Source organism: Stenella coeruleoalba (assembly GCF_951394435.1).
Source record: "Stenella coeruleoalba genome assembly, chromosome: 20".
NCBI lineage: Eukaryota > Metazoa > Chordata > Mammalia > Artiodactyla > Delphinidae > Stenella > Stenella coeruleoalba.
Window position 1 is genome coordinate 49,755,904 of NC_137166.1, and position 26,623 is coordinate 49,782,526.

The 26,623-nt window shown below is 57.2% G+C and overlaps 1 protein-coding gene across 1 annotated transcript; it reads left to right on the top strand.

Annotated features, from left to right (window-relative positions):
• Positions 1 to 373: 373 nt before the first annotated feature.
• Positions 374 to 25,928, top strand: PPP5C (protein phosphatase 5 catalytic subunit). Its single transcript, XM_079907263.1, has 13 exons — positions 374 to 550; positions 6,743 to 6,984; positions 14,214 to 14,361; positions 15,052 to 15,173; positions 17,972 to 18,037; positions 18,359 to 18,457; positions 19,371 to 19,476; positions 20,865 to 21,007; positions 21,112 to 21,199; positions 22,076 to 22,116; positions 22,211 to 22,389; positions 23,296 to 23,377; positions 23,560 to 25,928. The coding sequence occupies exons 1-13, from the start codon at positions 430 to 432 to the stop codon at positions 23,620 to 23,622; spliced, it is 1,500 nt and encodes a 499-aa protein (XP_079763389.1). The 5' UTR covers positions 374 to 429; the 3' UTR covers positions 23,623 to 25,928.
• The last annotated feature ends 695 nt before the right edge of the window (positions 25,929 to 26,623 follow it).

Genomic DNA, 26,623 nt, shown 5'->3' on the forward strand with positions numbered 1-26,623 from the left:
CGGCTCCGGTTCCGCGTTGGGCATGGTGGTGCCTCGCAGAAAAGCCACACCCACCAGCAGCATTCGCAACCCACCTACCAACGGGAGAAGACGGCAGGGAAATCCCACTTTAAGACCCCGAGAAACTTCTGCGGCTCGGAACATGGAACTTTGGGAGACGGGGCCACGCCGGGCCTTTTTTGCCCGCGCGCCCCTTTTCGCCTTCCCCATTGGCTCATGCTAGGAAGGGCGCCGTCAGGGGGCCCTCTGGTCACCTTCTCCGCGCGCTCTATGGCTAAAGCGCCCTGCGCAGGCGCGCGAAGGGAGCTTTCAGGGCCCGCGCTTTACGACACTTGTGCAGCAGCGGCAGCGGCAACTCGGCACTCCTTCGCGACGATTCGGCCGGGTGCCGCTGGCCGCGGTTGCCAGGGTGGGGGGTCGCTTTGCGGCATGGCGATGGCGGAGGGCGAGCGGACTGAGTGTGCTGAGCCCCCCCGGGACGAGCCCCCGGCTGATGGCGCTCTGAAGCGGGCAGAGGAGCTCAAGACGCAGGCCAACGACTACTTCAAAGGTACGCCCGCCCTGGAGGGAGCGAAGGAGGGTGGAGAGCGGCCCAGGTCAAGGGGTGCCGGGCCCGCGCGGAACCATGGCAACGAGGAGCGCCAGCCTGGGCGCGGGGCAGGCACTACCAAGTGACTGGGCGTGGGGAGGCCGAGGATGGCGCTACCAAGGGGCGACAGAGGGGCCTTCTGAGAGAAGGGGTGACACCTAGAAGTGGCGTACGGAGCGGGTGCTAAGTGGGGAGACTGAGGAAGGCGATTCCAAGTATGAAACGGGAGGGAGACGGGAATGAGGGCACTACCAAATGTGAAACCCCAGAGGTGCCAGCTTATGGTGAGACCTGAAGAGGGCGCTACCAAGTAGTGACATGGGGCGGAGCAGTGATGGCGCTACCAAGTGGAAAGACACCAAGTGGGGGGGAGGGGGGAACTGTCCCAATAGAGCAGGAAATCATGGGAGTGGAGAATAGATCATTAGATGGGAGGGAAAGGAAGTAGGAGATTTGGGGTTACACCAGGAGAAAGGAGGTTCTGGGAGTAGAGGTGAGGCAATCCCAAGAATAGTATGACTTAGGATCTTGGGAAAGAAAGGTGTGGGGGCACCCATTCATTCATTCATTCATTACGTTTATTGAGCATCTGCTATGTGCTAAGGATCATGCTCGACGTTAGGGATGTAGCAGTAGATGAGACAGATGTAGCCGTACCCTTATATAGCTTGTAATTTAGCAGAAGACTCAGACATTGAGTAAACTCACAGATAAATATTAAAATACTTAGAAGCTGTGATGAGTCCTTTGGAAAAACCCCAATGTAGTGTGAAGTAGAGAATAAGGGTTAGAGGCTAGTACTTTAGAGAGGGCGGTCAAGGAAGATCGCACTGAGGAAAAGGCATTTAAGTTGAGAAAGAGAATTGGGAAGGAGTGTCCCAGGTGGGTGGAGCTGCCTGTGCAAAGGCCCTGAGGTCGGGAATGAAAAGAGACTGGCTGGCTTGGCTGGAGATTTAACGAGTTAGTAGGGAAACAGGTACAAGATAAGCTTAGGACAGGGGCCAGTTCCTGTAGGGTGTCACAAGTCACTGCATAGACTAGTGTGGATTTGACTCTGCTATCCAAGAGGAGACATTGAGTAGGTAGACGGGCCAGTCTGGAAGTCTTTGGAGAGGGATTTGGGTATGATCAGCCTATGGGTGGACTGGAACACCCTGGGAATGGATGAGGTCACCTCAGAAGAGAAGGGGCCTAGTACGGAACCTCAAGGGATTCTAATGTTTAGGACAGAAGAGTGGTCAGTGAGGTGGAAGGAAAATCAGGAAAGTTGAGAGAAGAGAGTGCATCGAGAAGGAGGGGCTCTACCTGAGGTCGGATGCTGCCAAAGCGAGCACCGAGCATTGACCATGGGATTTGCCTCCATAACATGTTGGTGGTCGCCTTGACCAGAGCAGTTTCTAGGGGATGATAGCGATGGTAGCCAGAGGGAAGGGCGCTGAAGAGTGAATGGGAAATGAGGAAGTGGAGACAGCAATTGTTGACAAGGATTTTGAAAATTTTGGTTCTGAGGGGGAGTGGAGAAATGGGGGGAGGGTGCTTTTTTTTAAGAGTAGAAGAGACTAAGAGTATGGTCCTACAGAGAGAGAGTTGATCTTGCAGGAGAGAGAGGAGACCTACAGCAGCAGAGCCCTGGAGGAGGGGTGGGGCATGGGAGGAATCCAGAGCATTAGTGGAGAGCTGTCCTCTGGTGGGAGCACGAACAGATTTTAAGAGTGGGAAAGTCAGGTCAGGCCAGAGCAGCGAGAAGGAGGTGGGGCTGGTGAGAGGTGAGGCTGGAAGGTAGAGCCTTGGAGGCAGGTCAGGGACGTGATCCCAAGGGTGGTAGGAAGCCAAGGAAGGTTTGAAGAGAGGAGCAACACTGTCTGATTAGCACATTTGAAGGCGATCCCCCAGTGGCCTTGTAGAGACTGGACCCAAGGGCAAGGCTGGAGACCAGGAAGGAGACTAGAATGGTGGGCAGGTGAGTGGGGAGGGGGGTGGTGCCCGCTAGGCTGGAGAGACGGAAATCGGAAATCGACTCAAGAAATGTTTCAGAGGGAGAATGACAGCGGCCGCCTGGAGAGAGGGAGGAGGGAACCCCAGGCAGGAAGAGCTGGATGACAAAGGCCCAGAGGTGAGCCTGGCACCAAGGAAGTGAGTGGGGCTGGAGTGTAAGAGGCCAGAGGAGTTTAGGTGAGGCTGCAGGCAGGAGCCCGAGCTTTCCACTTGAGGACCCCGAGGAGCCGTGGATGGTTCTGAGTGGGGAAGGACTGGATTGGGTTTGTGCTTCAGGAAGGCCCCTCGGGAGCGGCAGGAGGGGGCGTACGCTGGGAGAGCTGGGAGGAGGCTGGGGCAGGAACCTGGGCAGGAGAGGGTGAAGGCCAGACCAGGGCAGAGAGGGGTTCTCGGGGTGGAAGTGAGAGAATAGATTTGAGAGGTGTTCCGGAGGCTGCCATGACAGAACAGGGTGACTGCCTGGCTTTGGGGCTGGAGGGACCAGGTGTCCAGGACAGGGTCCAGTCTCCAGCTGGGGGTGGTGTGCAAGGTGGGGCTGTTCCTGCAATGGGGCTCGAGAGGAGCAGCAAGTATGGGGGTGATGCTGTGGCGAGGGAAGAATTCTGGGAAACAGTAGGCCGTCGGGAAGGGCTCCTTGCCCTCCAGGACCTGGGATCTGAGCTCTTAGGAGGCCTGAGACTGGGCAGGTAGCCAGCGGTCCTGGCACTGAGCTGGAACGGAGGGGAATGCCCCTTCTGGTCCAGGTCCCTCGCTGTTTGGCAGGCAGCTGCAGGCGCAGAGCCCCAGTCTCCAGGGCTGGGGGAATAGCAATGAAAAGAATAATTACAGCTCGCCTGAGTTGAGCCCCCGTGGTGGCCAGGTACACCACTTTGTTTAATCCTCCCCCAGGTACTAGGTAGGAGCGGGCCTGTTTGTTTATAGAGGAAGCTGAGGCTCTGAGAAGTGAAACCGCTTGCCCAAGGTCAGGGTGTGTGAGCAGCACAGCCCGGATATCCCCCTTCCTCACCACGTGCTTGGCACCCACGTTCAGAGTCCTTAGCCACAGCCTCACCTGGAGCCGTCCTGGCCCCAGTGGGAGAAGAGGGGCCCCAGGGGCTCAACATGGTGGGAGAAGAGGGACCCAGGGGCTCAACATGGTGGGAGAAGAGGGGGCCCAGGGGCTCAACATGGTGGGAGAAGAGGGGCCCAGGGGCTCAACATGGTGGGAGAAGAGGGACCCAGGGGCTCAACATGGTGGGAGAAGAGGGGCCCCAGGCCCCCCGCCCCCATCAGCATGGCTGGATCACTTCTGTGAACTCAGGCCCATTCCAGAGGCCCTGGTGGGGCAGAGCGTGATCCCCAATGTCGTTCAGCTCTCTTCCCCTCTTTCTGGGCCTCATTGCCCTCCACCCCCTTCTGTAAAAAGAGAGGGGTTCTCAGGAGGCCTCTGAGTCTAAGAGTTTGTAGACAGGCTTAAGAGCTCAGGCTGCCTGGGTTCAAATCTTGTTTCTTCCTCTTACCTGCTGTGTGGCCCCTGGGCAAACCTTAACTTCTCTGCGCCTCAGTCTCGTCCTCTAAAATGGGGCCTCTCTTGAGGATTAAATGCGTTCATATTTGTCGAGCACACAGAGCAGGGCTGGGATCCGGTGCTGCTGGGTGGCTGTGCGAAGCACAGGCCCCTCCTGTTTGCTCTAGTCTCTTCTTCCTTTCATTTGGTCATTTATTCACTTCTTTTACAAGCCTCTGCTGACCTCTTTCTCTGCTGTAGCCACATTTCAGCCAGGAGTTCCTTTCATCCTCACAACCAGCCCATGAGGCAGGGCCGATTGTGGTTCCCGCAGTTCAGATGAGCAAGCTGAGACTGAGAGTGGGGAGGCTGTCTGCCCAAGGTCTCGTGGTCGGGATCCTCAGAGCCAGATGTCCGGCTCCGAGACACCAGGCTCCCCACCGCATGCCGAACGGCCCGGCAAGAGCGCTGGCCAGTCTGCCTCTGGAGCCCAGCCGGGAGGCTGGAAGGAGCCCTCGAAGGTGTTGGTGTTCCAGGGAGGGTCAGTCAGACTTGGGCTGCCTGCTTCTGCCCTTGCGTGTTTCTGGGAAGTCCTGGGCTGCCCTCCAGCGCTCACCATCCTGGGGGACACACCCATCACCTAACGGTGCCTACCCAGAGGGGGCAGGGCTGGCATAGGGGAGCCCAGGAGCCGAGGCAGCCGGAGAGGTGCCTGATCCAGCCTGGGTGTCAAGGGAGGCTTCCCAAAGGAGGTGACACCCGAGCCATTTGAAAGATTGCCAGACGTCAGCCTGCAGGAGGAATCGCTGTTATATTGTTCCTGGCATCTCCCAGCACCTGGCTTCTTTCTCTAGTGTAGGTGTGTCCTGTCTTTCTCTTTCTTTCATTCCTTCCTGCCTTCATTCAGGAACCATTCATGAAGCCTGGAATCCTCTTCTTCCATTCTTTTCACCTGGCGCACTCTTTCTCCTCCTCCAGGTCTCAGTTCCAGCATCCCCTCTGGGTTGCCCCAGTTGTAAAACACTCTGGGTCATCACTGCCTGGGGGTGGATCTGTGTGTGCTGTGTCACTCCCACCCCGCAACTGGACTGTGAGCCCAGGAGGGCAGGGCTGGGGGCTGCTGTGTCCTCAGACAGGGCAAGGGTTCAAAGAAGTAAGACAATCAGGGCCCCTGCCCTTATGGGGCTTAGGTTCAAATTGGGATGATGGATTATAAGTAAACAAAGGAAGCCATGGTTTATCAGATGGCTCTGGAGAAAAGACTAGTAGAAGTTAGGGGAGGAATTTTCATTTTAGGCTCAGTGTCTGGAGGACTCTGAAACTTTAGACCAGAGAGGGCACATAAGTTGCCCAAGGACACACGGCTAGTAAGGAGTGGAGCCAGCAATTGGGCCCAGGCTACCTGCCCCTGTGTCTGTGCCTGTCTCTATGCCAGGCTCCCACTGAGAGGCCACCTGGTACGGAGGATGAGAGTGGGAGCATTTGGGTCTTGGCCTGGCTCACAATTCCTGCCTGCCACTTTGTGTGTTGGGGTTTCCCTCCCAGAGCCACGCCTGGAAAATGGGGCTAATGCAGCTGTCCTCGGGGTTGCCGTGAGGGTTCAGTGAGGCGACTCATGCACCAAGAGCCCCACGTGGCACCTGGCACGTCATGGCCTCCGCAGTTCGGGCACACCTCCTAGCTGCGGCCTCCTGCCTGTTGAGTGGCCGTATGGGCAGGACCCAAGACAGCTCTGCAGATACAGACTGAGTGTTTGACCTTGAGCAAGACCTCTGTGGCTTGCTGTAAAGTGAGCACCAGACGGTGCTTATGCCGTGGGGATGTGAGGATTCCACAGGCTGAGATGTAACGTGCAAGGCATGGCCGTAGCTCATTTCAAATAAAATTGACCTTTCCCCTTGGCCAGATGTCACATCCTGTCACTCCACACTTAGAACATTGATGTCCACACCCAACTCTGGCTGTGGTCTTTGGGATCTGTCCTGCCAGCCTCCCTGCCCTCATATCCTGCCCTCCCCCAGCTCACTCCACCCCAGCCACACCACCCTCTTGCTGGTCCTGGAACATAATGCGCTCTCCCCCCTTCCCTCGCCCCCCCAGGACCTTTGCACCTGCTGTTCCTTCTGTTGGGAATGCTCTTCCTCTGGTCTGGTTTGTCGCTTCCTTTGGGTCTCTGCTGAAGTGTCCCCTTCTTGAGACCTAAGTAGGTTCCTTTTCCTTCCCCACTTCCTATTCTCCTACTAGAACCCCTCTTTGGGCTTGTTTACTTGCTTGGGGGGCTGGACAACCAGGGGGCTCAGGGAAGACTCACACTTGCTGGTTCACAGCCCAGGTCTGGCACTCAGTAACATATCCTCTCCAGGCCATGGGGAACATTCAGTAAGACCCTCCTGAAGTCCTGGAAGAAGTAGTGTCCACCTGGGGCCTTGGGGGGTGATGGCTGGGTGGATGGGTGTGTGGAAGTGATTTGGGGTCTTAGGGATTTGGGCCTGAGGAGACAAGGCCTGTGCTAGGGTGGGACAGGTCAGGACAGGGAAGAGACGTTTCTGAGCTCAGCTGTGGACCTCAGTTTCCCCATTTGTAAATTGGGGGACTGGGCGAGTACCCAGCCCAGGGCCTCTTCTGGCTGGGCGGTGGCAGCCTTGCGTCATGCTTCTCCTCCATCTTCACAGCCAAGGACTACGAGAACGCGATCAAGTTCTACAGCCAGGCCATCGAGCTGAACCCCAGCCATGCCATCTACTATGGCAACCGCAGCCTGGCCTACCTGCGCACTGAGTGCTATGGCTACGCGCTGGCCGACGCCACGCGGGCCATCGAGATGGACAAGAAGTACATCAAGGGCTACTACCGCCGGGCCGCCAGCAACATGGCATTGGGCAAGTTCCGGGCCGCCCTGCGCGACTATGAGACGGTGAGCCAGGCCTCGGGGGGTGAGCCAGCTCCCAGCTTCTGAGCCAGGCGGGTGCTGAGGGCCGGGTGGGGGCAGGCTGGGGGAGGACGGCCTCTGTGTGTGCAGCTGGACTAGACGGGGAAGGTATGAGGGGGCCATTCACATGTTTACTTGCCGCTTGCTCATCCAACAGATGCCAGCCGGGCTCGTAGCCCAGCTCTGCCATCGTCGCCTGGTGACCTGGGACAAGTTACCTGGCCTCTCTGTGCCTCCTTTCCCACATCTGTGAAATGGGAGGACAGTAAGACCTACCTCTCAGGGTTGCCGTGAAGAATAAATGAGCCTCTGCTTTCCAAGTGTTTAGAACTGCCCCTAGCATGTAGTCAGTGTTCTGTAATAATTAACTATTATGATAATTGTTGCTGTTATTGTTGGTGAACAAGAGGCACACAGCTCTCCTGGTGGAGCTTATAACTCGGAGGAGGGCAAAAAGCAAACCCGTCATTGTGAGGGTACACAGAATCGTTGCAGGTGAGGATATGGGCCTGGGAGAAAATAGACGAGGGTGATATGCTGTAGAGGGAGCAAACGGGGGATGTGTTTTAACGAGGTGACAAGGGAGGGGACCTAGAGGATGGCAAGAATTCACCAGTTCACTTGCTCATCTGCCACCCCATCACTGTAACTGCTCTGATGATAATGACAGTGGTAAGGACTCCCAGAGCACACGCCTTCGGGCCAGGCATGTTCGATACCCTTCTCGTCAGCTGGCTGAGGGACTCGTGAGGCAGCCCTGTGAGGTGGGAACTGTGATTACTCCCATCGTACAGATGGGGTGACTGAGGCCCAGAAGGCTCAAGTCCCCTGCCCACCAGCACGCGCAGGCGAACGGCAGAGCTGGGATCTGAACGCAGGCAGCCCGGCCCTCCGGCCCACTCTTTCCCCGCTGGAGAGAGTCGCTCCTCGAGAGCAGGGGTTTTGTTTATTCTGGTCATTGGGACGGTGCTTGGCATCCAACAGGGGCTTAGTGTTCGTTGAATGAATGATCACTCTGCCCCCGTCCCCGCAACGCACCCGGCACTCCCTCCTTTCATTGCATTCGTCACGCACTCTGAGCAGCTTCTGTTGTGTCGGGAGAGGCAGCAGGGGAGGCTGAGAGCCACAGGCTGCAGTTGGAGGGAGCCAGGGCAGACGGTTGGGGCTGGCTGCTGGCCCGGAGAGGAGGGCGGCTGTCAGGCCAAGTGCAGCCTCCAGCCAGGCGCTGGGCCGGGGGCACCTGTGTCAGGGTCGGGCAGAGGCCTGAAGGAAGAGATAATTCAGAGACTGAGGGGCAGAATGGAGGAGGGGGCTGGGGTGACCCCCCGGGAGGAGGACGGAGGAAGGAGCAGCAGAACAGAGCCCTTGCAAGCGTGGGCTCCCAGGCCGTTCCCCAGCCAAACCTCTCCCTCGTCCCTTGGCGTCCTCATTTGGAGAAGGGTGACAAGAGGAGTGGCCACCTCCTGGGCGGCTGTTGGGCTCTGGTGAAGTGGTGTGCATAACGATCATAGGGCTGGAGGGCTCCGTAATGAGTAACTCGGAAGACAGGTGGGGTTGGATGGGGACAGGGCTTTCCTGCAGGTCCCCAAATGGGGGGAGGGGCCTGGAGGAGATGGGAGGGGGCAGGAGATGAGAGGAACCCCAAGCACAGGTCTGCGGCACAGCTCTGGCCCAGACTGGGGCCTCGCCCCGCATATTCCATGAGGCTGAGAGGTCACTTGCAGCCGTCTTGTGGGCGTACTGCATCTGAGTTTTCTCCCGGGCCTTGCGGATGCCCTGGGGGCCGGGTCGCAGCCCATTTCCCTGTGAGGGCTTTGCCAGCAGCCCTGGGGAGCCCCTGCACGAGCCTGAGATCCTTGCCCACCTGGGCCAGCCGCCCGCCTGCAGGCTGTCCTTTCTGACACGTTTCATCCGACTCTGGGTGCAGGGCAGAGGGCTGGGCCCTGGGGTGGCTCCCCATCCCGAGTCTCTGCCTCCAGGGCTACCTTGGGACGTGCTGGAGTTTCACGGAGGATGTGCCCAGGCCCCCTCTCAGGTCACGGCATCCTCGGAGGCGGAACCAAGATGTGGCCGTGGGTAAACGAAGAGCCTGAGGCTGTGTCTCACAGCAGCCTGGGCCCTCAGCCTGGGCCCTCAGCCTCAGTTTCCTCACCTGCATACTTACTGTGGGCCTAGCTCTGCTGTGAGCTCTTGACGTGCTTTTTACAAGAAGGAAAATGCGTTCAATCCGTTTTGCAAGAAGGAAAAAGAGGTCTAGAGAGAGGATGTCCCTCCTCCAAGGTCACCCAGCAGCGAAGTGGCAGGGCTGAGACTTGAACCCATAGTCCATGCTTGTAATGGTTAGTGGGCCGTGAAGTCAGTGTAACAGTTTGAGACCAGCACTTCTGTCTTCATCAAATAGAATAGAGAAGAAGACAGCAGTTCATTGTTTGGAGGAAGTACGTATATATTTGTGAAAGAGTATTTTTCATTTATGTGAATACGGATGCGTATTAGGTGTGATAAAATATATACTTCTTACTGTGAGTCATAGTCTCAAATTCTGAAGGTCACTCATGCAGGGGCTGGAGGCGCCGGCTCCGCGGTCAGGATGCCCGGCTATGAGCTGTGTATCTCTGAGAGCTTTGGATCTTCGGCCTCAGTGTCCTCATCTGTAAACGGAAGAGAACAGCAGAGCCTGCCTCAGTGGCCTTGTGAGGATTCGGCAATAGTAGTACGTTCAGAGTAGGGCCTGCCCCTGCTCAGTACTGGGTGCGCTTTCTCCTGGGGGTGTCTGGGGAAGAGGCTGCGGCCCCCAGGAAGGGCCGTGTGCAGGCACAGGGCCTTGTTAGGGGGCGGGGACGTGGGGGCACCTCTCTTTTGCTCTCCCTCCAGGGCAGGAGCTGATCTCCCCTTTCCATGGGTCCATGTTGAATCCCCCCACCAATGCCCCTCATCTCCAAGCTCATCCTTCCCGGGGGACTCTGGCTCCAGGATTCCCCGCCCCCTTATTGGGGCCTCTTCTCAGAAGATTCCACCTGTGTTCTTTCCCGTCTGTGGCTGGAACTCAGGTGGTGAGTCACATGGGCCCGGGCCGGATCTGGGGACTCCTTCAGCACTCCTCACCCTCTCCTGGGATTTTTGGGGTTTGGTCTGTAATATGGTTTGCATTTGGGTTTCTTCTTACAGCATAGCCCAGCACAGTCAGTTAGCAGTGCGTTTTGCCTCGCTAGCCTGTACGAACGCCCGTTCCCCTAAGGTGTGGACGTATGATAGTAACAGGAACGGTCACAGCTGACACCTGACACGGCGCTCTCAGGGGCCGGGTGCACTGGTGACCTTCGTGCTGTGAAAACTCATGTGATCTTCATGACAACCCTACGCAGTGGGGACTCTTACTATCCCTGATTTACAGGTGAGAAGACCAAGGCCCAGAGAGTAGTCACTGCCCCAAGGTCCCGCAGCCAGGAAGGGACAGTCTGGCCCCAGACTTGGTGGCATAATCATCGCCCTTAGCTCAGGCAGCGTACTCCGATGGTCTCGCTCTGATTTATTATGGGAGGAGTGTTGGTGTGACCTCCTAGATGAATTCACTGGAGGGTCTCGACCCATGGGGTGAAAACCCTAGTGTCCTGCTTCCCACTGCCTCCCCCAGACCCCTGGCTTCCTTGGTTGCCCATGTGCCACTGGCAGGCGTGGCCTCTCTCTGGGCTGCATCCCATCACCTCTACATTGGAAATAGTCATAATGGCTCACAACCCATTGTCACGTGGGTCCCCTGAAGTGAGCTCTTGCTGCTTCACCTCAGTTGTAAACCCGAGCCGTTGTGAAAAATAGTCTGGTAAGTTTGGGCAACTCGTTTGGTGGCAAAATCTCATCTGAACTGATAGGCCGTTGATGGTCTTGTTTGCCCCCATGTAGTACGACTAGAAGTTTCACTGCAGAAACGGGAGTGTGTGTGGTTACCAGGTGCCACCCGGACTTGCTGGAGGTGTCCTGTAACATACAGCACGCGGGTGCACTGTGTCACCTTTCTAAAATCCGAAGAGTTCCCAATTCCCAAACGCACGCAGCCCCCGTGGCTTCACGTGGGGATCACAAGCCTATGTTATCATTTCATTGATTCGAGTCGTTGTAGTTACTGCCTGTGAATACTCCCAGCTGAAAATACCACTTTTTAAAAGCAGCTTTTTATTTTGAGAACGTTGTAGCTTCACACGCAGCCGTAAGAGGTAATACAGAGATCCCACTCTCCCAGTTTTCCCCAGTGACGTATCTGGCATCACTATCAGAATCTGGATACTGACACGGATACAACCCAGATCCCACTTTTTTTTTTTTTTTTTTTTGCGGTACGCGGGCCTCTCACTGTTGTGGCCTCTCCCGTTGCGGAGCGCAGGCTCCGGACGCACAGGCTCAGCGCCCATGGCTTACGGGCCCAGCCACTCCGCAGCATGTGGGATCTTCCCGGACCGGGGCACGGACCTGTGTCCCCTGCATCGGCAGGCGGACTCTCAACCACTGTGCCACCAGGGAAGCCCCCAGATCCCACTTTTTAAAGAAAAGTCCAGCATTCGCTTCTGACCCAACAGGCCTTGGGACCCACTAGGCCCCTCCAACCTGGAGCAAACGACCTTCCCCAGGAGCGGGAGCCTGGCAGGGTCACTTCCCTTTCCCAGCCAGGCAGCCAGTTATAGTAGCAGTCGCAGCAGCCCCAGGCCCTGGCACAGGCGCTTGCTCGCTGCTGAGCCCTGTGATGGGCCTGATGTTAAATTCTCACAGCTACCCTCCACCTCTCCAGCCTCCCTCGCTTTCTAGAAGCTGAGGGAGGCTGGAGAGGTAGGGCTGCCTGCCCTGGAAGGCCTGGATACAGACCCTGGAGGCCTGGCCCCAGAGCCTGCACTCATGACCACGACGGTGTCTCCCTGGAGGCCGCGCAGGGCACCGTGGGGACGGTGGCAGCGGTAGGGAGGGGAGCACATCCCAGCGTGCTGGGGGAGCAGGATCTCAAGCAGCAAGAGAGCTGAATCCTGGCTTCTCGGGTCAGTGACCTCACCTCTCTGGGCCTCAGTTTCCTAATCTGTCAAGTGGAGATGTGATAACATCACATAGAGCTGCTCTAGGATACAGTGAGCGAGGTAATTGCTCACAACATCAGCCGCGTGATGAGCGTTCGAACACTTAGCTGTGTCCCGGTGCCGCTGCTGCTGTCGCTGCTCCCGCCCCGACGATCCCGGGATCGTTGGCGTTTGCCTGCATCCCGCACCCCAGCCTCTGAGCTGTCTGCGAACAGGGTAGTGGCTCAGAGGGAATGCTTAGTGGGGCATCCATCCACTCCGGGCATTCGTTCACAGCTGGGACTCGGCCTCAGCCCTGCCCTCGTGGCCATGGCCGCCTTGCAGTGGGGAGGCAGACCCATCTCCAGCAGTGCTCCGGGCTGGGGCGGGCGGGGGGAGCCCAGGGCCCTGTGTGAGCCCAGAGGGGGTGCCTGACCCAGCCTGGGGGAGAGGGGAAAGGGGAGCTGAGACCTGGAGGAGGAGGAGGGACTAGAAAGTTGCTGGAGGTAGAAATGAGGTGCTCTGGGCCAGGGGCAGCCTGTACGAGGCCTGGAGTTGAGAAGGAGCTGGTGCTTGGGGACTTGGGAGTTTGGTCTGGCTGGTAGTGCTGGGCAAACAGAGAACGTGGAGGGGTGGGCGGGCCTGTGGGCCAGGCCCAGTGGTGGTTGGGACTTCGTTCTGCGGTGTGGACTCGTAAGGTCTCCTTGGTGGGGAGGACTCCAGGGAAGGTCTGGTGCTGCCTTTCTCCCAAGCCTCGCACTGCACCCCTACCCTGGGTGGAGCTGCCTGGCAGGGTGCCCTAGCCTGAGCCTGCCCCGAACCAGCTTCCTGCCCCGCTCCTGGCCTGCACACCCATTCTCAGGGGCGTGAGCCACACTGACCCTCAGAGGTTATTAGCAGATGTCTTTTCCCAGGCTTCTGACTCACTCTGCCAGGCTTTCCAACCGGGGGGCATCCCTGCCCTTGAGGGCCAGCCCTGGCACACCCCTTTCGGCCCCCCCGGCACAGGAGCTGTGGGAGTCCGCTCCTGGGGAGGCCAACAGGGTGCGCAGGTCAGGCAGGGTCCACTAATAGTTACAGGAACAGTTACAGATAACTAAACTGAGGCTCAGAGGGGTGAATTCACTTGCCCAGGGTCACCCAGCAAGTAAGTAGCAGAGCTGGGATCTGAATGCAGCCCTGCATGCCTCTCAGCTTGGAGGATCAGAGCTTTTAGGAAGCGGGGTAGAAGGTAAGGAGAGCGGAGAGGACAGGCTCCTTTTCCTGAGAGCTGAGTGTGTCCCAAAGCCGTATGCCTGCCGCTTCCTCCTTACGATCTCATTTAATGAATGCAGCAGCCCACGAGAGGGGGCATTGAAGAGCAGCCTACGCTAATGTGGACTTGACTCACGCTTGGCACCGCTGCACACACTTCACAAGTGTTCACTTATTTAGTCCTCCCAGCCCCCAGGGTAGAAACACTGTCACCTCTACCTTACACAGGAGGAAACTGAGGGAACTCACTTGTCCTGGGTCTCCCCAGAGCCCAAGATTGAACAAGGGCCACGTCACCACGAGGTGCCCGCTGCTGCCCACAGAGCCCAGGCTGCATGCCAGGCCCTGTGTATCACCCCCAACAGCCCTGGCAGGTGGAGCCTGTCATCTCCCCCATCTTGCAGATGAGAAAACTTAGGCTCAGCGAGTCCGGGTTATCCAGCAAATCATTGCCTCTTCAGATGAGTCTGGGCTGTAAATTATGACTTTGGATCCGGCCCACCCTTTCCTGTCAATCCCACCCTCCTTGGTATTGACTGTAACGGTATCAGTAAAGTGCATCTCAGCCCGCTCTGATTCCAATGAGGAGGCTGAAGTGGGGCCAGTTTTATTCTGATGATGGTCAGAGCTAAGATTTATTAAGAGCATCTGCGTGGGTTGGCACGTTTACCCACCCGGCAGCCCTGTGTGGGCAGCTCTGTCAGGCCCAGTTTGGGGATGCAGAAGCTGAGGGCCAGAGGTGAAGCGAGCCCAGGCTTGCACCCCTAGTGCACCCGGCACGGGTGCTCTGCTCAGCAGTCGTGAAGCCCCGGGCCAGGCAGGCCGAGGGCAGCCGCGGCGTCCCCGTCTCCCTATGGCCCCGACCCCGGCCTGGGTGTTGATGCCTCTTTCCTTCCCTCCCCTCTCACCCACCCACGCACCCAGGTGGTGAAGGTGAAGCCCCACGACAAGGATGCCAAGATGAAATACCAGGAATGCAACAAGATCGTGAAGCAGAAGGCCTTCGAGCGGGCCATCGCAGGTGACGAGCACAAGCGCTCCGTCGTGGACTCACTCGACATCGAGAGCATGAGTGAGTCAGGCCTGGGTGCCCCGCTGTGCCCATCCCAGAGCATTCCTCGTCTTTGCCTGAGCCCTCCATTCCCAGTGCATGCTGGGGCGCAGGGGGGATGGGGCTCAGTGGTGCCTCTGGTGCCCATCCCCACACGCTGTCTGTTGCTCCTTCGCCTGCGCTTCTGGGGACTCCACAGTCCAGAGCTGGGTCTGGAGGTTCCGGATTCGGGCAAGCTTCCCTGCTGTACCACCCACCCTGCCCTCCACAGTTGCATTCACCCGTCACGGGCCTCCTGTGTCTGGTTTGTCCGTAGGTCCTCTGGGCGCTCAGCTGAGTCTGTCATTCATTCCACAGATGGTTATTGGGCACCTAATAGGTGCCACTGTTCTAGGCACTGGGGACACAGCTGAGAACAAAACAGCCCCTGCCCTCCTGGAGCTGGTGTCCTAGTGGGGAGAGAGGATTGACTAGTCAGTTAACAGTGTCAAGTGCTATCAAGTCCAGTCGAGGAGAGGGCCTTTGAGCTGACCTGAACGGAAGGAGCGGGCCATGAGAGGACCCGGCCGGGGAGTGGCATCTTCTCTCACTCCATCCCCCTCTCAACCTGTGTGTCCAGCGCCATCTGCCCCGTGCCTGGGAGCCAGGCCCCACTTCCCACCCTCACAGTGGCCATGGCCACTGACTCTCATCCCCCCATTCACGCACCAGCCATCGAGGATGAGTACAGCGGACCCAAGCTTGAGGACGGCAAAGTGACAATCACTTTCATGAAAGAGCTCATGCAGTGGTACAAGGACCAGAAGAAACTGCACCGGAAATGCGCCTACCAGGTAACGCCCCTGTCGAGGGCTGAACGCGCCTGTGACCCCAGGATAGCATCACAGCCGGGCCTGAACCCCATCACAGGGCACGAGAGGAGAAGGGTGGTACCGGCAGCGAACACTTGCTGAGCCCGTAGTGTGCCTGGCACCCTGCAAATGAATTCTTTATTTCTAGCATTTCCATTGGGTTATTTTTTTCAATAGCTTTCATCTCTCTGCCCCATATGTTCATGCATGTCATTTACCTTTTCTGCTAGATCCTTTAACACATTTTTTTCATAGTTATTTTAAAGTCTCTGTCTGGATGTTCCACCATCTCTGGGTCTGCTTCCGTTGTGTGCTCTCTGCGTCTTATAATTTTTTATTGTGTGCCAGACATCTTGTGTAAAAGAGTAGTAGTGACTGAGACAAAACTTTCCTTCAGGAAACGGCAGGACCTGATTCTGTCGGGCTGCTATTGTGAGGGTCTGTGTCCATCTCATCTGCAGTTCAGGGGCAGGTCTTATTGGACTTAGTTCACCACCGGTTTCAGGTGTCTTCAGAGTGGAATCAGGACTCTCCCGTCTGCAGGGCTTGGGATCTCAGCCCTGGCAAAATCCCAGGGATGTCTTTATGCTGTAAAGTCTCCAGCTTTTGGAACTGGAGGAAAGCGCTCTGATTTTCAGCCCCGCTGCCAAGATGGGGTGGCTGGGGAGTTCTCTGCCTTCCAGTCTCACCCCCACTTTTGTGCCTCAGATGGCCTCTCTCCACCACGCCGCCTTGCGCCTCGCCTTCTGGGTGGCTGTGGGAGGGAATCCGAGGGCGAGGGTGGAGGCCTGCGGCGGGGCCCCTCAGGGCTCTGTAATGCCAGCCCACGCAGGCACGAGGGTTCTGCTGGCTTCCCCTCAGCCTTGAAGGGTCTTGCCCTCCTGGCGCGCTGCCAGGGGGGATGCAGTCATGGTCCCTTTCTCCCAGGGAAGGGTTTCTCACCGTTACTGCCTGCAGTTTGATTAATTTAGGTTTCTTTGTGTCCTTGCTCTCAGATGTTTCAGGGGGTTTTTTGTTTGTTCCTTTGTTTTTGTTTCTTTTTTGGCCTCTCCTACTTTTTTTTTTTTTTCCCAGGCCCTGCTGTGCAGCTTGTGGGATTCTTAATTCCCCGACCAGGGATTGAACCCAGGCCCTGGCAGTGAAAGTGCCAAGTCCTGACCACTGGACCACCAAGGAATTCCCTCCTCTTCTCTTTAACACTCTGTTTTCCCAGCTTTGTATTTAGAAAATTGTCAAGCCTACAGAAGAGGCAAAAGAACAGTGTGGTTAACGTCATGCCCCTTTCACGCCTAGGTTCACCGTTAACGTTTTGACACATTCACTTCATCTTTCGATGTATGTGGGTGTGTAGGTACACATACACTTCCTTCTTCTTCCTGAACCATTTGAGAATAAGTTGCATCATAATCTGTATCCCCTAAAAACAGGACATTCTCCTACGTGACTATGATTTAGTCATCCCACCTTAGTAATTTAGTACCAATACAATAACACTGACTAATGCAAACAGTCCACAGGCTGTCCATAAGATTTGCAAACACTGTCAGGTGTACATGACATTGTCAAGGTCATCTTCAATCTGAAAGAACTAATACTCTGTGTTTCTAGACAAATATTTTAATTTTCCCCAGTTTTTTCCCCCCAGACATTCTTTTTAGCTGTTTTTTTAAAAAAAAAAAAAAAAAAAAAAAATCCAAAATCCGGGGAATTCCCTGGCAGTCCAGTGGTTAGGACTCTGTGCTTTCACTGCCGAGGACCTGTGTTCAATCCCTGGTTGGGGAGCTAAGAATCCCACAAGCTGTGTGGTGTGGCCAAAAATAATAATAATAAAATATAAAATAAAATCCAGAATCCACTGAAGGATCAGTTGCTGCACATGACCTGCCTTTTTAACCTTTTTTCATCTAGAGCAGTCTCAAGCCTTTGTGGGAGATTTTCGTGACATTGACATTTAGACGTTTCCAAGCCAGTTGTTTTATAAAATGGTCCACATCTGGCTTCATCCTGTGTGTTTCTTCATGATGCTGATTGTTTTTTTTTTTTTTTTTAACATCTTTATTGGAGTGTCATTGCTTTACAATGGTGTGTTAGTTTCTGCTTTATAACAAAGTGAATCAGCTATACATATACATATATCCCCATATCTCCTTCCTCTTGCGTCTCCCTCCCACCCTCCCTATCCCACCCCTCTAAGGTGGTCACAAAGCACGTAGCTGATCTCCCTGTGCTATGCGGCTGCTTCCCACTAGCTATCTATTTTACATTTGGTAGTATATGTAAGTCCATGCCACTCTCTCACTTCGTCCCAGCTTACCCTTCCCCCTCCCTGTGTCCTCAGGTTCCTTCTCTATGTCTGCATCTTTATTCCTGTCCTGCCCCCAGGTTCTTCAGAACCAATTTTTTTTTTTTAGGTTCCATATATATGTGTTAGCATACGGTATTTATTTTTCTCTTTCTGACTTACTTCACTCTGTATGACAGTCTCTAGGTCCATCCATGCTGATTGTTTTAAGAGAAACCAAGAATCTAGGTTTTCCCATGAAATAATCCTGATGTTTAAATACCGCATGGGACACTCGGGTCACAGCTTGGGGGCCGCCTCTGTTCCCGGCCAGCACCCGTGCAGCCAGGCCTCCCCTGCCCCTTCCTCTCCTCTCCCCTCCCTGCCTCTCCCTCACCCTCAGCCCAGCAGCATCTCCTGGCCAGTACAGTCTCTCTGGGGCTGGGGTGGGCGGCAGGCCCTCCAGCTGGCCCCACTCACAGCCTGCCCTGCCTTCCAGATTCTGGTACAGGTCAAAGAGGTCCTCTCCAAGCTGAGCACACTCGTGGAGACCACGCTCAAAGAGGTGCGCGCTGGGGGCAGTGTGCGGGCAGGCGGGCCGGGGCGGGTGGCTCCCTGGCTGGGGAGGGGCCACGGAGCTCAGAAACTCACAGACCCACCGGGCTTGGTCTGCCTTCTCTCTCCCTGACGTCTGCCCTCCTCACCCACCCTGTCTCTCTCCTCCTGGCTGTCTCTCTCCTCCCCTCTTCATTTCTGTGCCTTACGCCTGTGTGTTCTGCACGGTTCTTCTCGGTCTGCTGTGACCTCTCACCCCTCCCCTCACTCCTCCCCCCTCCCCACATCTCTCTCTGGGCCCCTCCCTCTCCGGTGGCCTCTTTTCTTCCAGACAGAGAAGATTACAGTGTGCGGGGACACCCACGGCCAGTTCTATGACCTCCTCAACATATTTGAGCTCAACGGTTTACCCTCGGACACCAACCCCTACGTATCCTTCCTCGGAAGGGCAGGCCCCTCCCCTGCCCCGCCTCCCGGGTATGGGGTGCAGGAGGGAGAGGACCCCCTGCCTGGGGAACAGGCGTGGGCCTGAGGAGGGAGAGGCCTGAGTGCTTGCTCTGGCACTGAGCGGGGGCGGAGCGGCTGGCGGCCTTGCGCTCCGGGCTCTGGGGCCAGACCGGTCAGGGCCAGTCCCCGCCTGCTGTGTGACCTGGGCAGGTGGCCAGTGTGTCCGAGCCCCAGCTTCTCCCCGGCGTGAAAGAGGGCTGGATGTGTGTGTTACAAGAGCATATACGTGGGGCGCCTGGCCCAGCCCACACCTGGCTTCCCTCTTGGTTGTGCCGTTTTCCAGCTATGGCTGTGGCAGGTCACTTCACCTCGCAGTTCCTCGGATTCCTCGTTTGTAAAATGGGGAGAAGAGATAGTGGTAAAGCGGGCTTCCCTCATCGGGCTGCTGAGAGGAATAGTGTGTTAACACCTGTGACGCGCTCAGTGGCCCACGGTCCATGCTGAATAAGTATTTGCTCGTGTTATAACTGCCTGATGAATGGCCACTGGGTGGGGCTACCAGGCCTGTGCAGTGTCGGCTGGGAGGGCCTGTGTCCCATTTGCCCTATGGCTTTGGGCCTATACTGGGGGGAGAGCTGAAGCCGGCTGACCACCTGGGGTCTCCCCCCTGCCATCAGTTTCCCTGAGGAGCAGACGAGGTTGGAGATCTTAGTACCGTCCCGAGGCTCGGAGAGGCCAAGCTGCTGGGCCAGACCTATGCAGTGAGGAGAGACGAAAGCCCAGATGCCCCAAGCCCTGCTGGCGTTCTCGACCCCAGGGCAGTGCTGACAGGAGCCGGGGTGGAGGGGCTGAGGAGGGAGCAGTCCCCCCCACCCTTGTTTTCCTTAGCAGAGCAGATATTTAATGGCGACTTCGTGGACCGCGGCTCCTTCTCCGTAGAAGTGATCCTCACCCTTTTCGGCTTTAAGCTCCTGTACCCTGATCACTTTCACCTACTTCGAGGTGAGCTGGGAGGCAGCAGGGTCTGGGGTCAGTGTGGGGACCTGGGCAGAGCCCTCGCTTTTTCCTCTGTGAGCCTCCTATTTCTTATCTAAGAAGTGGGGATACCGGTTGCAGGTGTGTTTGTTTTGTGTCTTCACTGAGATCATGCACGGGCCTGCCCTGTAAGGTTGGGCAGGTTGTGCACTGTGCAGTGACATCACGTTAATGGAGCTCTGTGGGCCCTGGTGAGGACTTGGTCATGGGAGGGCTCTGAGCAGAGGAGGGTCAGGGGCTCTCTCTGGTGTTGAGAGGATCCCTTGGGCCTCCGTGTGGGGAACAAACCAAGGGCTGAGAGTGGGAGCAGGGAGACTGGTGGTGGCTGGACCCGGGTGGGAACAGTGGTTGGATTGGGGCGCACTTTTCAAAGTAGAACCCAGAGTGTTTGCCAGTGGGCTGGATGAGGGTGTGAGAGAAAGAAGGGGTCAAAGGGGGTACTCCAAGGTTTTGACTGGAGCATCTGGAGGGCTGTGGCTGCCACTGACAGATGTGGGGACAGGAAGAGCAGGATGTAGGCTGGAAGATGGGGAGCTTGGCTCTGGATGTGGCTGTGAGACTGAGAGATGTCTGGGGGCACCCGGGGGCTGTAAAGTGTGGGTTCCTCAGCGTACATGTGGTATTGGGCAGGATGAGCTCACCAGGGAGTGAGGGCCGCCGGCGGAGGACCTGCCCGCTGAGAGGTGGGGCGGTGAGCGGAAGGTGCAGCCAGGAGAGGGGGAGAACCAGGAGGAAGTGAGGGCAGCAGGCTGGGTTGGGGGCTCCTGGGGGCACGAGTGCTGACAGCGGGCAGGTTCGCAGCCAGGTTCGGGGGGTTCTTGCAGCAGGACCTGGCATGTGGCAGATGCTCGATGAGCGCCTGCTGCAGCCGTGGGGGCCTGGCAGCTTCCTTGTCTCCCCCAAGCCCCGGGAGGGAGGAATGAGATTGCGGGTGGGAAGATAAAAGCACGGCGTGGGGCTGGCCCACAGCAGGCATTCTGCAGGGGGCCTCTTCTTTGTCAATACCTCCCCCTCCTTGGTACTTCCTGCCCAAAACGTACGGCAAGTCCTTCAAGAAGGAGCCCAAGGCTCACAGGGGCAAGGGACAGGCCTCTGGTCACTTGGGATCGGGGCCAGGGCTGAACCCAGGCCTCACCCACTCCGTGATGATCAGTGCAGGCCTGGGCCTTGTGGCCATGTGCCTTCTCAGCCCGTTTGCCCCTCTAGAAAGGGGCCGGGTTTCTGGGAGGGACCAGTGAGCTGCTGTGTGGATGCCATTGGCTTGGGGCCACCAGGCTGTCCTCAGCCTTGGCCGGGGTCTGAGCCAGAGGGCACCCAGCGGTGCTGAGGTTTCTCTTTGTCCTGCTGTCGGCCAGGCAACCATGAGACGGACAACATGAACCAGATCTACGGCTTTGAGGGTGAGGTGAAGGCCAAGTACACAGCCCAGATGTACGAGCTCTTCAGCGAGGTGTTCGAGTGGCTCCCGCTGGCCCAGTGTATCAATGGCAAAGTGCTGGTGAGGCAGGCCCGCCCCCGCCGCCGCTATGAGGTGCAGCGAGTCAGAGGGTTGAGGTGTGGCTGGCCCCTGCCCTCACGCTGCTGTTCCCACCTGAACCCCAGATCATGCACGGGGGCTTGTTCAGTGAAGACGGCGTCACCCTGGACGACATCAGGAAGATCGAGCGGAGTCGGCAGCCCCCAGATTCAGGTGACTGGGGAAGGCTGGGGACAGCCCCTCCCTCCTGGGGCTCGGGGGCTCCAGCCCTGCCCCGATGGGCTTTGCGCCCTCGGCAAGAGACAGCAAGGCTGAGCCTCAGTTTCCTGACCTGAAACTTGGGTCAGTGCACCTCCCTCGTGAGGCAGTGCTGGCCGGGGAGCATGAGTGTCCACAGCACTCGGCGGTCATTTATTTATTTATTTGTGAGTTCACCTGCTGCCCCTGGAGTGATGTGATGGGGACAGACAGCAGAGTGTTAGCCACACACAGCTGTGGGGAGAGGGTGTGTGTGGAGTGGTGAGGTAGCGGGCCGTGGGAGGGCCTCCTGGGGACACCACGCGAACACCGACAGGGCAGGAGGAGGAGGTGCCTTCTCGCAGGAGTGCGGCCGGGCAAGCGCGGGGCGCGGAGGGGCTGGTGAGGCCAGACCCTGTCCGGCCTCACAGGTCCGGGTGAAGAGCTTGGTCTTTGTTCCTAGGGCAGTGGGAGCCACAGAGGCTTGAGCAGCAGAGGGACCTGGTCAGAACTGCAGTGTTAAAAGCTCCCTCCAGGGACTTCCCTGGCCCCAGGGCGGTCCAGTGGTTGGGACTCCGCGCTCCACTGTAGGGGGCTCGGGTTGCATCCCTGGTGGGGGAACTATGATCCTGCATGCTGCGTGGTGCGGCTAAAAAACAACAACAACAAAGAAACGCTCCCTCCAGCTTTGGGGCCCTAATGGATTGAATGGGGTCTGGTCCCGGGGGAAGGTCAGCGGGGAGGCGAGCAGCGGCTCAGAGTCCTGTCTCACGTGCCCCACGCCTGCCCGCGGCGGACGGCCCCTCCCCTGCCCTCCGCCAGGCCCCGACGCTCCCCTCTGCTCCCTTCCAGGTCCCATGTGCGACCTGCTCTGGTCGGACCCTCAGCCGCAGGTCAGTGTGCCCGGGGCCGTGGCCAGCAGGTGCGGGCTGTGGGCAGAGCGGGCGGCTTGGAGCAGCAGGCACCCTGAGCTCCCTGTCTCCCCAGAACGGGCGCTCGGTCAGCAAGCGGGGTGTGAGTTGCCAGTTCGGGCCCGACGTCACCAAGGCCTTCCTGGAGGAGAACAACCTGGACTACATCATCCGTAGCCATGAGGTCAAGGCCGAGGGCTATGAGGTGGCGCACGGCGGGCGCTGCGTCACCGTCTTCTCTGCCCCCAACTACTGGTACGTCCCCACCTGCCCCACCCATCTGGTGGTTTTCTTTTTTTAACTTTTTGTGATAGAAAATTCCAAGGATACATAAGAGTAGATAAAATAGTATGATGAACGCCCACGTACCTGTCACCCAGGTTCAACAGTTACCAGCTCTCACCACCCCTACCGTGGGCTATTGTAAAGCAAACCCCAGGCATTCTCGCTTCTACCCGTTGTTGCCCTAGTATATTTCTGAAAGAAGGAAGTCTTCTTTTCTGTGTGTAATTGTGATACCACTGTCACACCTTCTAAAGAGGTCACCTGAACCCAGCCAGAGTTCCATTTCCCCACGTCTCTCATCAACGTCTCATTTTAGTCGATTTCTTCCAAGCAGGACCCAAACAAGGGCCACGTTTTCAGTCTCCTGATCTTCGAGTTGCCTGTTCTTCTTGCCCTCCCCCTTGCTGGTTTTTGGTTGAAGAAACCAGAGTCTCTTGTGCTCTGGCCGTTCCATCCCCGGGTGGCCGGACACCACGTTCCTCTGTCCCCTGTGTTTCCTGTTGACTAGAGCCGGGGCATGGTCAGCCTGGAGACCAGGTTTTGGCAAGAGTCCTGCCTCTGTGGGGCTGCCCGTGCCCTCTGCCCATCCTGTCAGGAAGGCCCTCTGCCGGCCCTGCTCCCTGGGCCCTCTCCTCCCCGCCCCCGGCTCCCACGTGGCCCTCTCTCCCCCTCATCCCCACGCCTCCTGCCTCGGCCCCCTGGGCCCCTCTTCACCTGGATTCCTCTCTCTTGCCTGGTGAGCCTCTGTCCGTCCGTGTCCTTGACTCTGTCCAGGGCTCTTCTCCCTCCCTCTCCCTGCCCCGCCTCCTCCTTGATGCCCCAGGCCCACCCAGCCTCTGATGGACCACACCGGCCCTTCTGCCCTTGTCCCCGCAGCGACCAGATGGGGAACAAAGCTGCCTACATCCACCTCCGGGGCTCTGACCTGCGGCCCCAGTTCCACCAGTTCACAGCAGTGGTGAGTCACCCCCTTGGGTCCCCTGCTCTCCCTGGCCTGGGCCCCGGGGGGAAGAGGCTCTTACGAGTGCATAACGGCTCTCAGGGGTAGGGCTGGTTTCTGCATCTGGTGCTCAGAAGACCCTCCTCCACGCGCCGGCCCATTTCTGTCTGTGTCTAACCTGTGTGCCTCTGGTTTCTCAGCCTCATCCCGACGTCAAGCCCATGGCCTATGCCAGCACGCTGCTGCAGTTAGGGATGATGTGAGGCCCACGTGGCAGGGGCCCTGCTCCCCATCCGACCCCAGGCCCGGCCCAGGGCAACGTTGGAACCCCCTTTTACTTTGTAAAGTTTGTATTTATTCCCCTTTAGGTTTGCAGAGGGGGTGGGGGGCTGGCCAGATGGTCTGCTCCCTGGACAAAGAAGAAGGAGGTGGAGAGGCGGAGGGTGGGGCACCGAGCCGGCATTCTGGAGGGAGGCCAGCACTGCTGGGGGGGGCGGGGCCCAGAGGCTTCCCCGCCCCCTTGCTTGCGTGGCCCCTCCCCTGCTAAAGCAATAGGTCCCCGCCATGGGAAGACCCCTGGAAGGAGGGTCATCAGGGAGGCCTCACCTGCACCTCACCCGCTCCTGGCAGCCCCAGGGCGGGGCTAGGCTGGGGCTCACCCCCTTCCCGGCTCTTTTATGTCTGTAATTAATTATGTTAAAATAAAGTCATTATTGTAAGTCAGCTTGTCTCCGATGGTGGAGCCTCGGGAGCTGCTGGGATGGGGGTGACCGCTTCATAAAGTCCTGTCCCCTCATCTCTCATCTCCCTGGGGCACCCTGGAGCTGGACAGGCCGGTCTTGGGGCCAGCCAGCCAAGCAGCCCCTTTGCCCATCATAGTGGGCTCCTGAGGGAGAGTTCTGCTGCCTGGGACAGAGAACCCCCATCAGCGGCTCACGTGCAGGTGGGGAGACCAGGGCAGAGCAGAAGCTCCTCCTTCCCTCTGCCGATCCCCGTCAGCAAGTGTTCACTGAGGCTGCTCACAGCCCAGCGGGGCAGAGCCCTCTTGGGCAGGCCAGCCTCGGTCCTTACATCACGCAACGAAGCAGACGTCTCCACCCGCCATGGAAGACTGGAGGTATTTTCTACCACTTCCCCTTTTATTCTCCATCAGAGGTTACCGTTGAACCCCATTCAGGCTGCTCTCCCGGGCTTGGGCCACTGGAGAGATGTCTGTTTTTAAGTCTGAGCTCTTTTGGATCCACCTTTTCCAGATGACAGCAGATGGAGGGGTGGAGTCCGGGTGAGTACCTTGACCCCTCAGGTGCCCCCGCCCCCCCGGCCCGGGGGACAGAAATGAGGTGATCTCAGTCCTAATTCTGTTTCGGCATTCAGAGAGGTCCTGCGGGTAGGTCCTCTTCTCCACGGCAAGTCAGTGTTGCAGTGGATGTGAATGAACCACCTTCCAGGGGGTATGCACTGGGCTGTCCTGAGGAAAATAGGCACGAGTCCCAATGTGCCAGTTGCATTTACTTCCCATGGGAAACAAGTGTTCTGAGGAGCCCTTCAGACCTCCAGGGGGAATTCCAGCGGGCGAGGCACCCCGCATCCGGGTGTTGTGATTACTCCTGCTGGTAACCCAGGAGTTCAGGAGTCCCCAGGCCCACCCTCATGTTCAGTCATTTGCTAGAAGAACTCACAGAACCCAGAAAAGCTGTTATACGCACGGTTAGTTTGTCACAGCAAGGAAAAAAAAATCAGCAAAGAGAAGAGGCACACAGGGCGGAGCCCAGGAGAGATCAGCCGCGGGTTTCCGGTTGTCTCTGCCAGTGAAGTCACACGGATAGCGCTGCTTTCTCCCAGCAGCCATGGGACAGCACGCACAGGGAAGGTCACCTGGGCCTTGGTTTTCAGGGTCTGTACTGGGCTTGGTCACGTTGGCCACCCATCCCACATGGCGGACCTTAGTCTCCAGAGAGACTAGCCGATGCCGTGTGGCCCAGGGTCCCCAGCATAAATCTCGGGTATAGGCCACCTGGATAAAAAAAGACCCTTATCTGGGAGGATGTTCCCAGGGCTTAGAGCCCCGCCTTGGCCAGACCTTTCTTTGGGCGAGGTGAATCCTTTACTGCATAGCAAACCCTAAAACTCACTTTAAACACACACACCCCTCCCCCCACCCCCGTCTTTTCTGTTTCATGGGTTGACAGGGCGGCCGTGCAGTTCTCACTTGAAGTCTCAGGCATTTGTGGTCGGTCAGGTGGCCTCTGGGCCTGGACTCACCTGAAGACTGGCCTGGCTGGATGTCCAGGATGGCTCACTCCCACGCCTGGCGGCTGGGGCAGGCTACTGGCTGGGAACTGTGGCTGGAGTGCCCACACTGGCCTTCCCTGTGGCCCGGGCTTCTCACAGCACGGCAGCCGGGGCCCACCAGGGAGCATCCTGGATGCCCAGAGAGAAGCCGCAGGACCTCACGACCCGGTCTCGGAAGTCCCGATGCATCCCCTCCCCCACATCGTGTCCATCGACCACGTCATCTAGACTGACCCAGATTCAAGGGGCTGGGGAAATAGATGGGAGACACTGTGCCAGCCCCCTCCCCGGAACACTGCCTGCCACGCGAGGCCTCACCGAGACCCATGTTGACAGCACTTTCAGGGGAAGTTTTTTAACAATTTACTTAAATTTCTGATTAAAAGTCAATTTATTGGTTGGTCTCAAGTTGCTTAGAATTAACTTTAAGCCCAGAGATGCAGTTATTCCTATAGAAAGAGGCGCATAGCTCGCGTTTACTTTGTCAGCTGTTCGGTTTGGCTTTTTATTTTAAGGATGACTCGATTCCAGACTGCATGCTGCTGGCAGTCCTCTTAAAATACCGACGGTTCCTTTTTTTCTTTTTTAACTTTGTATTTGGAAACAACTTTAAAGGTAAAAAGTTGCAAAAAGGTCCGAAGAACACCCCTGTGTACCGTTTACCTAGACTCACCTATCACAGAACACTTTGTTCCATTTGCTTGCACTGGTGTGTGTGTGTCTCTGTATGTATCACACACACACTTTTTTCTGAGTCGAGAGTAAATTGCGTGGCATACCTCATGATCCTTTATCCTTATGCACTTCAGTGTGTCTTAACTAAGATTAAGGGTGCTTTCACATAATCACACTACAGTTATCCACTAGTAAATTTAACATGGCTGTGCTATTTGTATTTATCCTACTAACTGTATTCCAGTTGTATCTGTTGACCCGATCAATAATGCCCTGGGTTACATTTAGTCCTCCTGT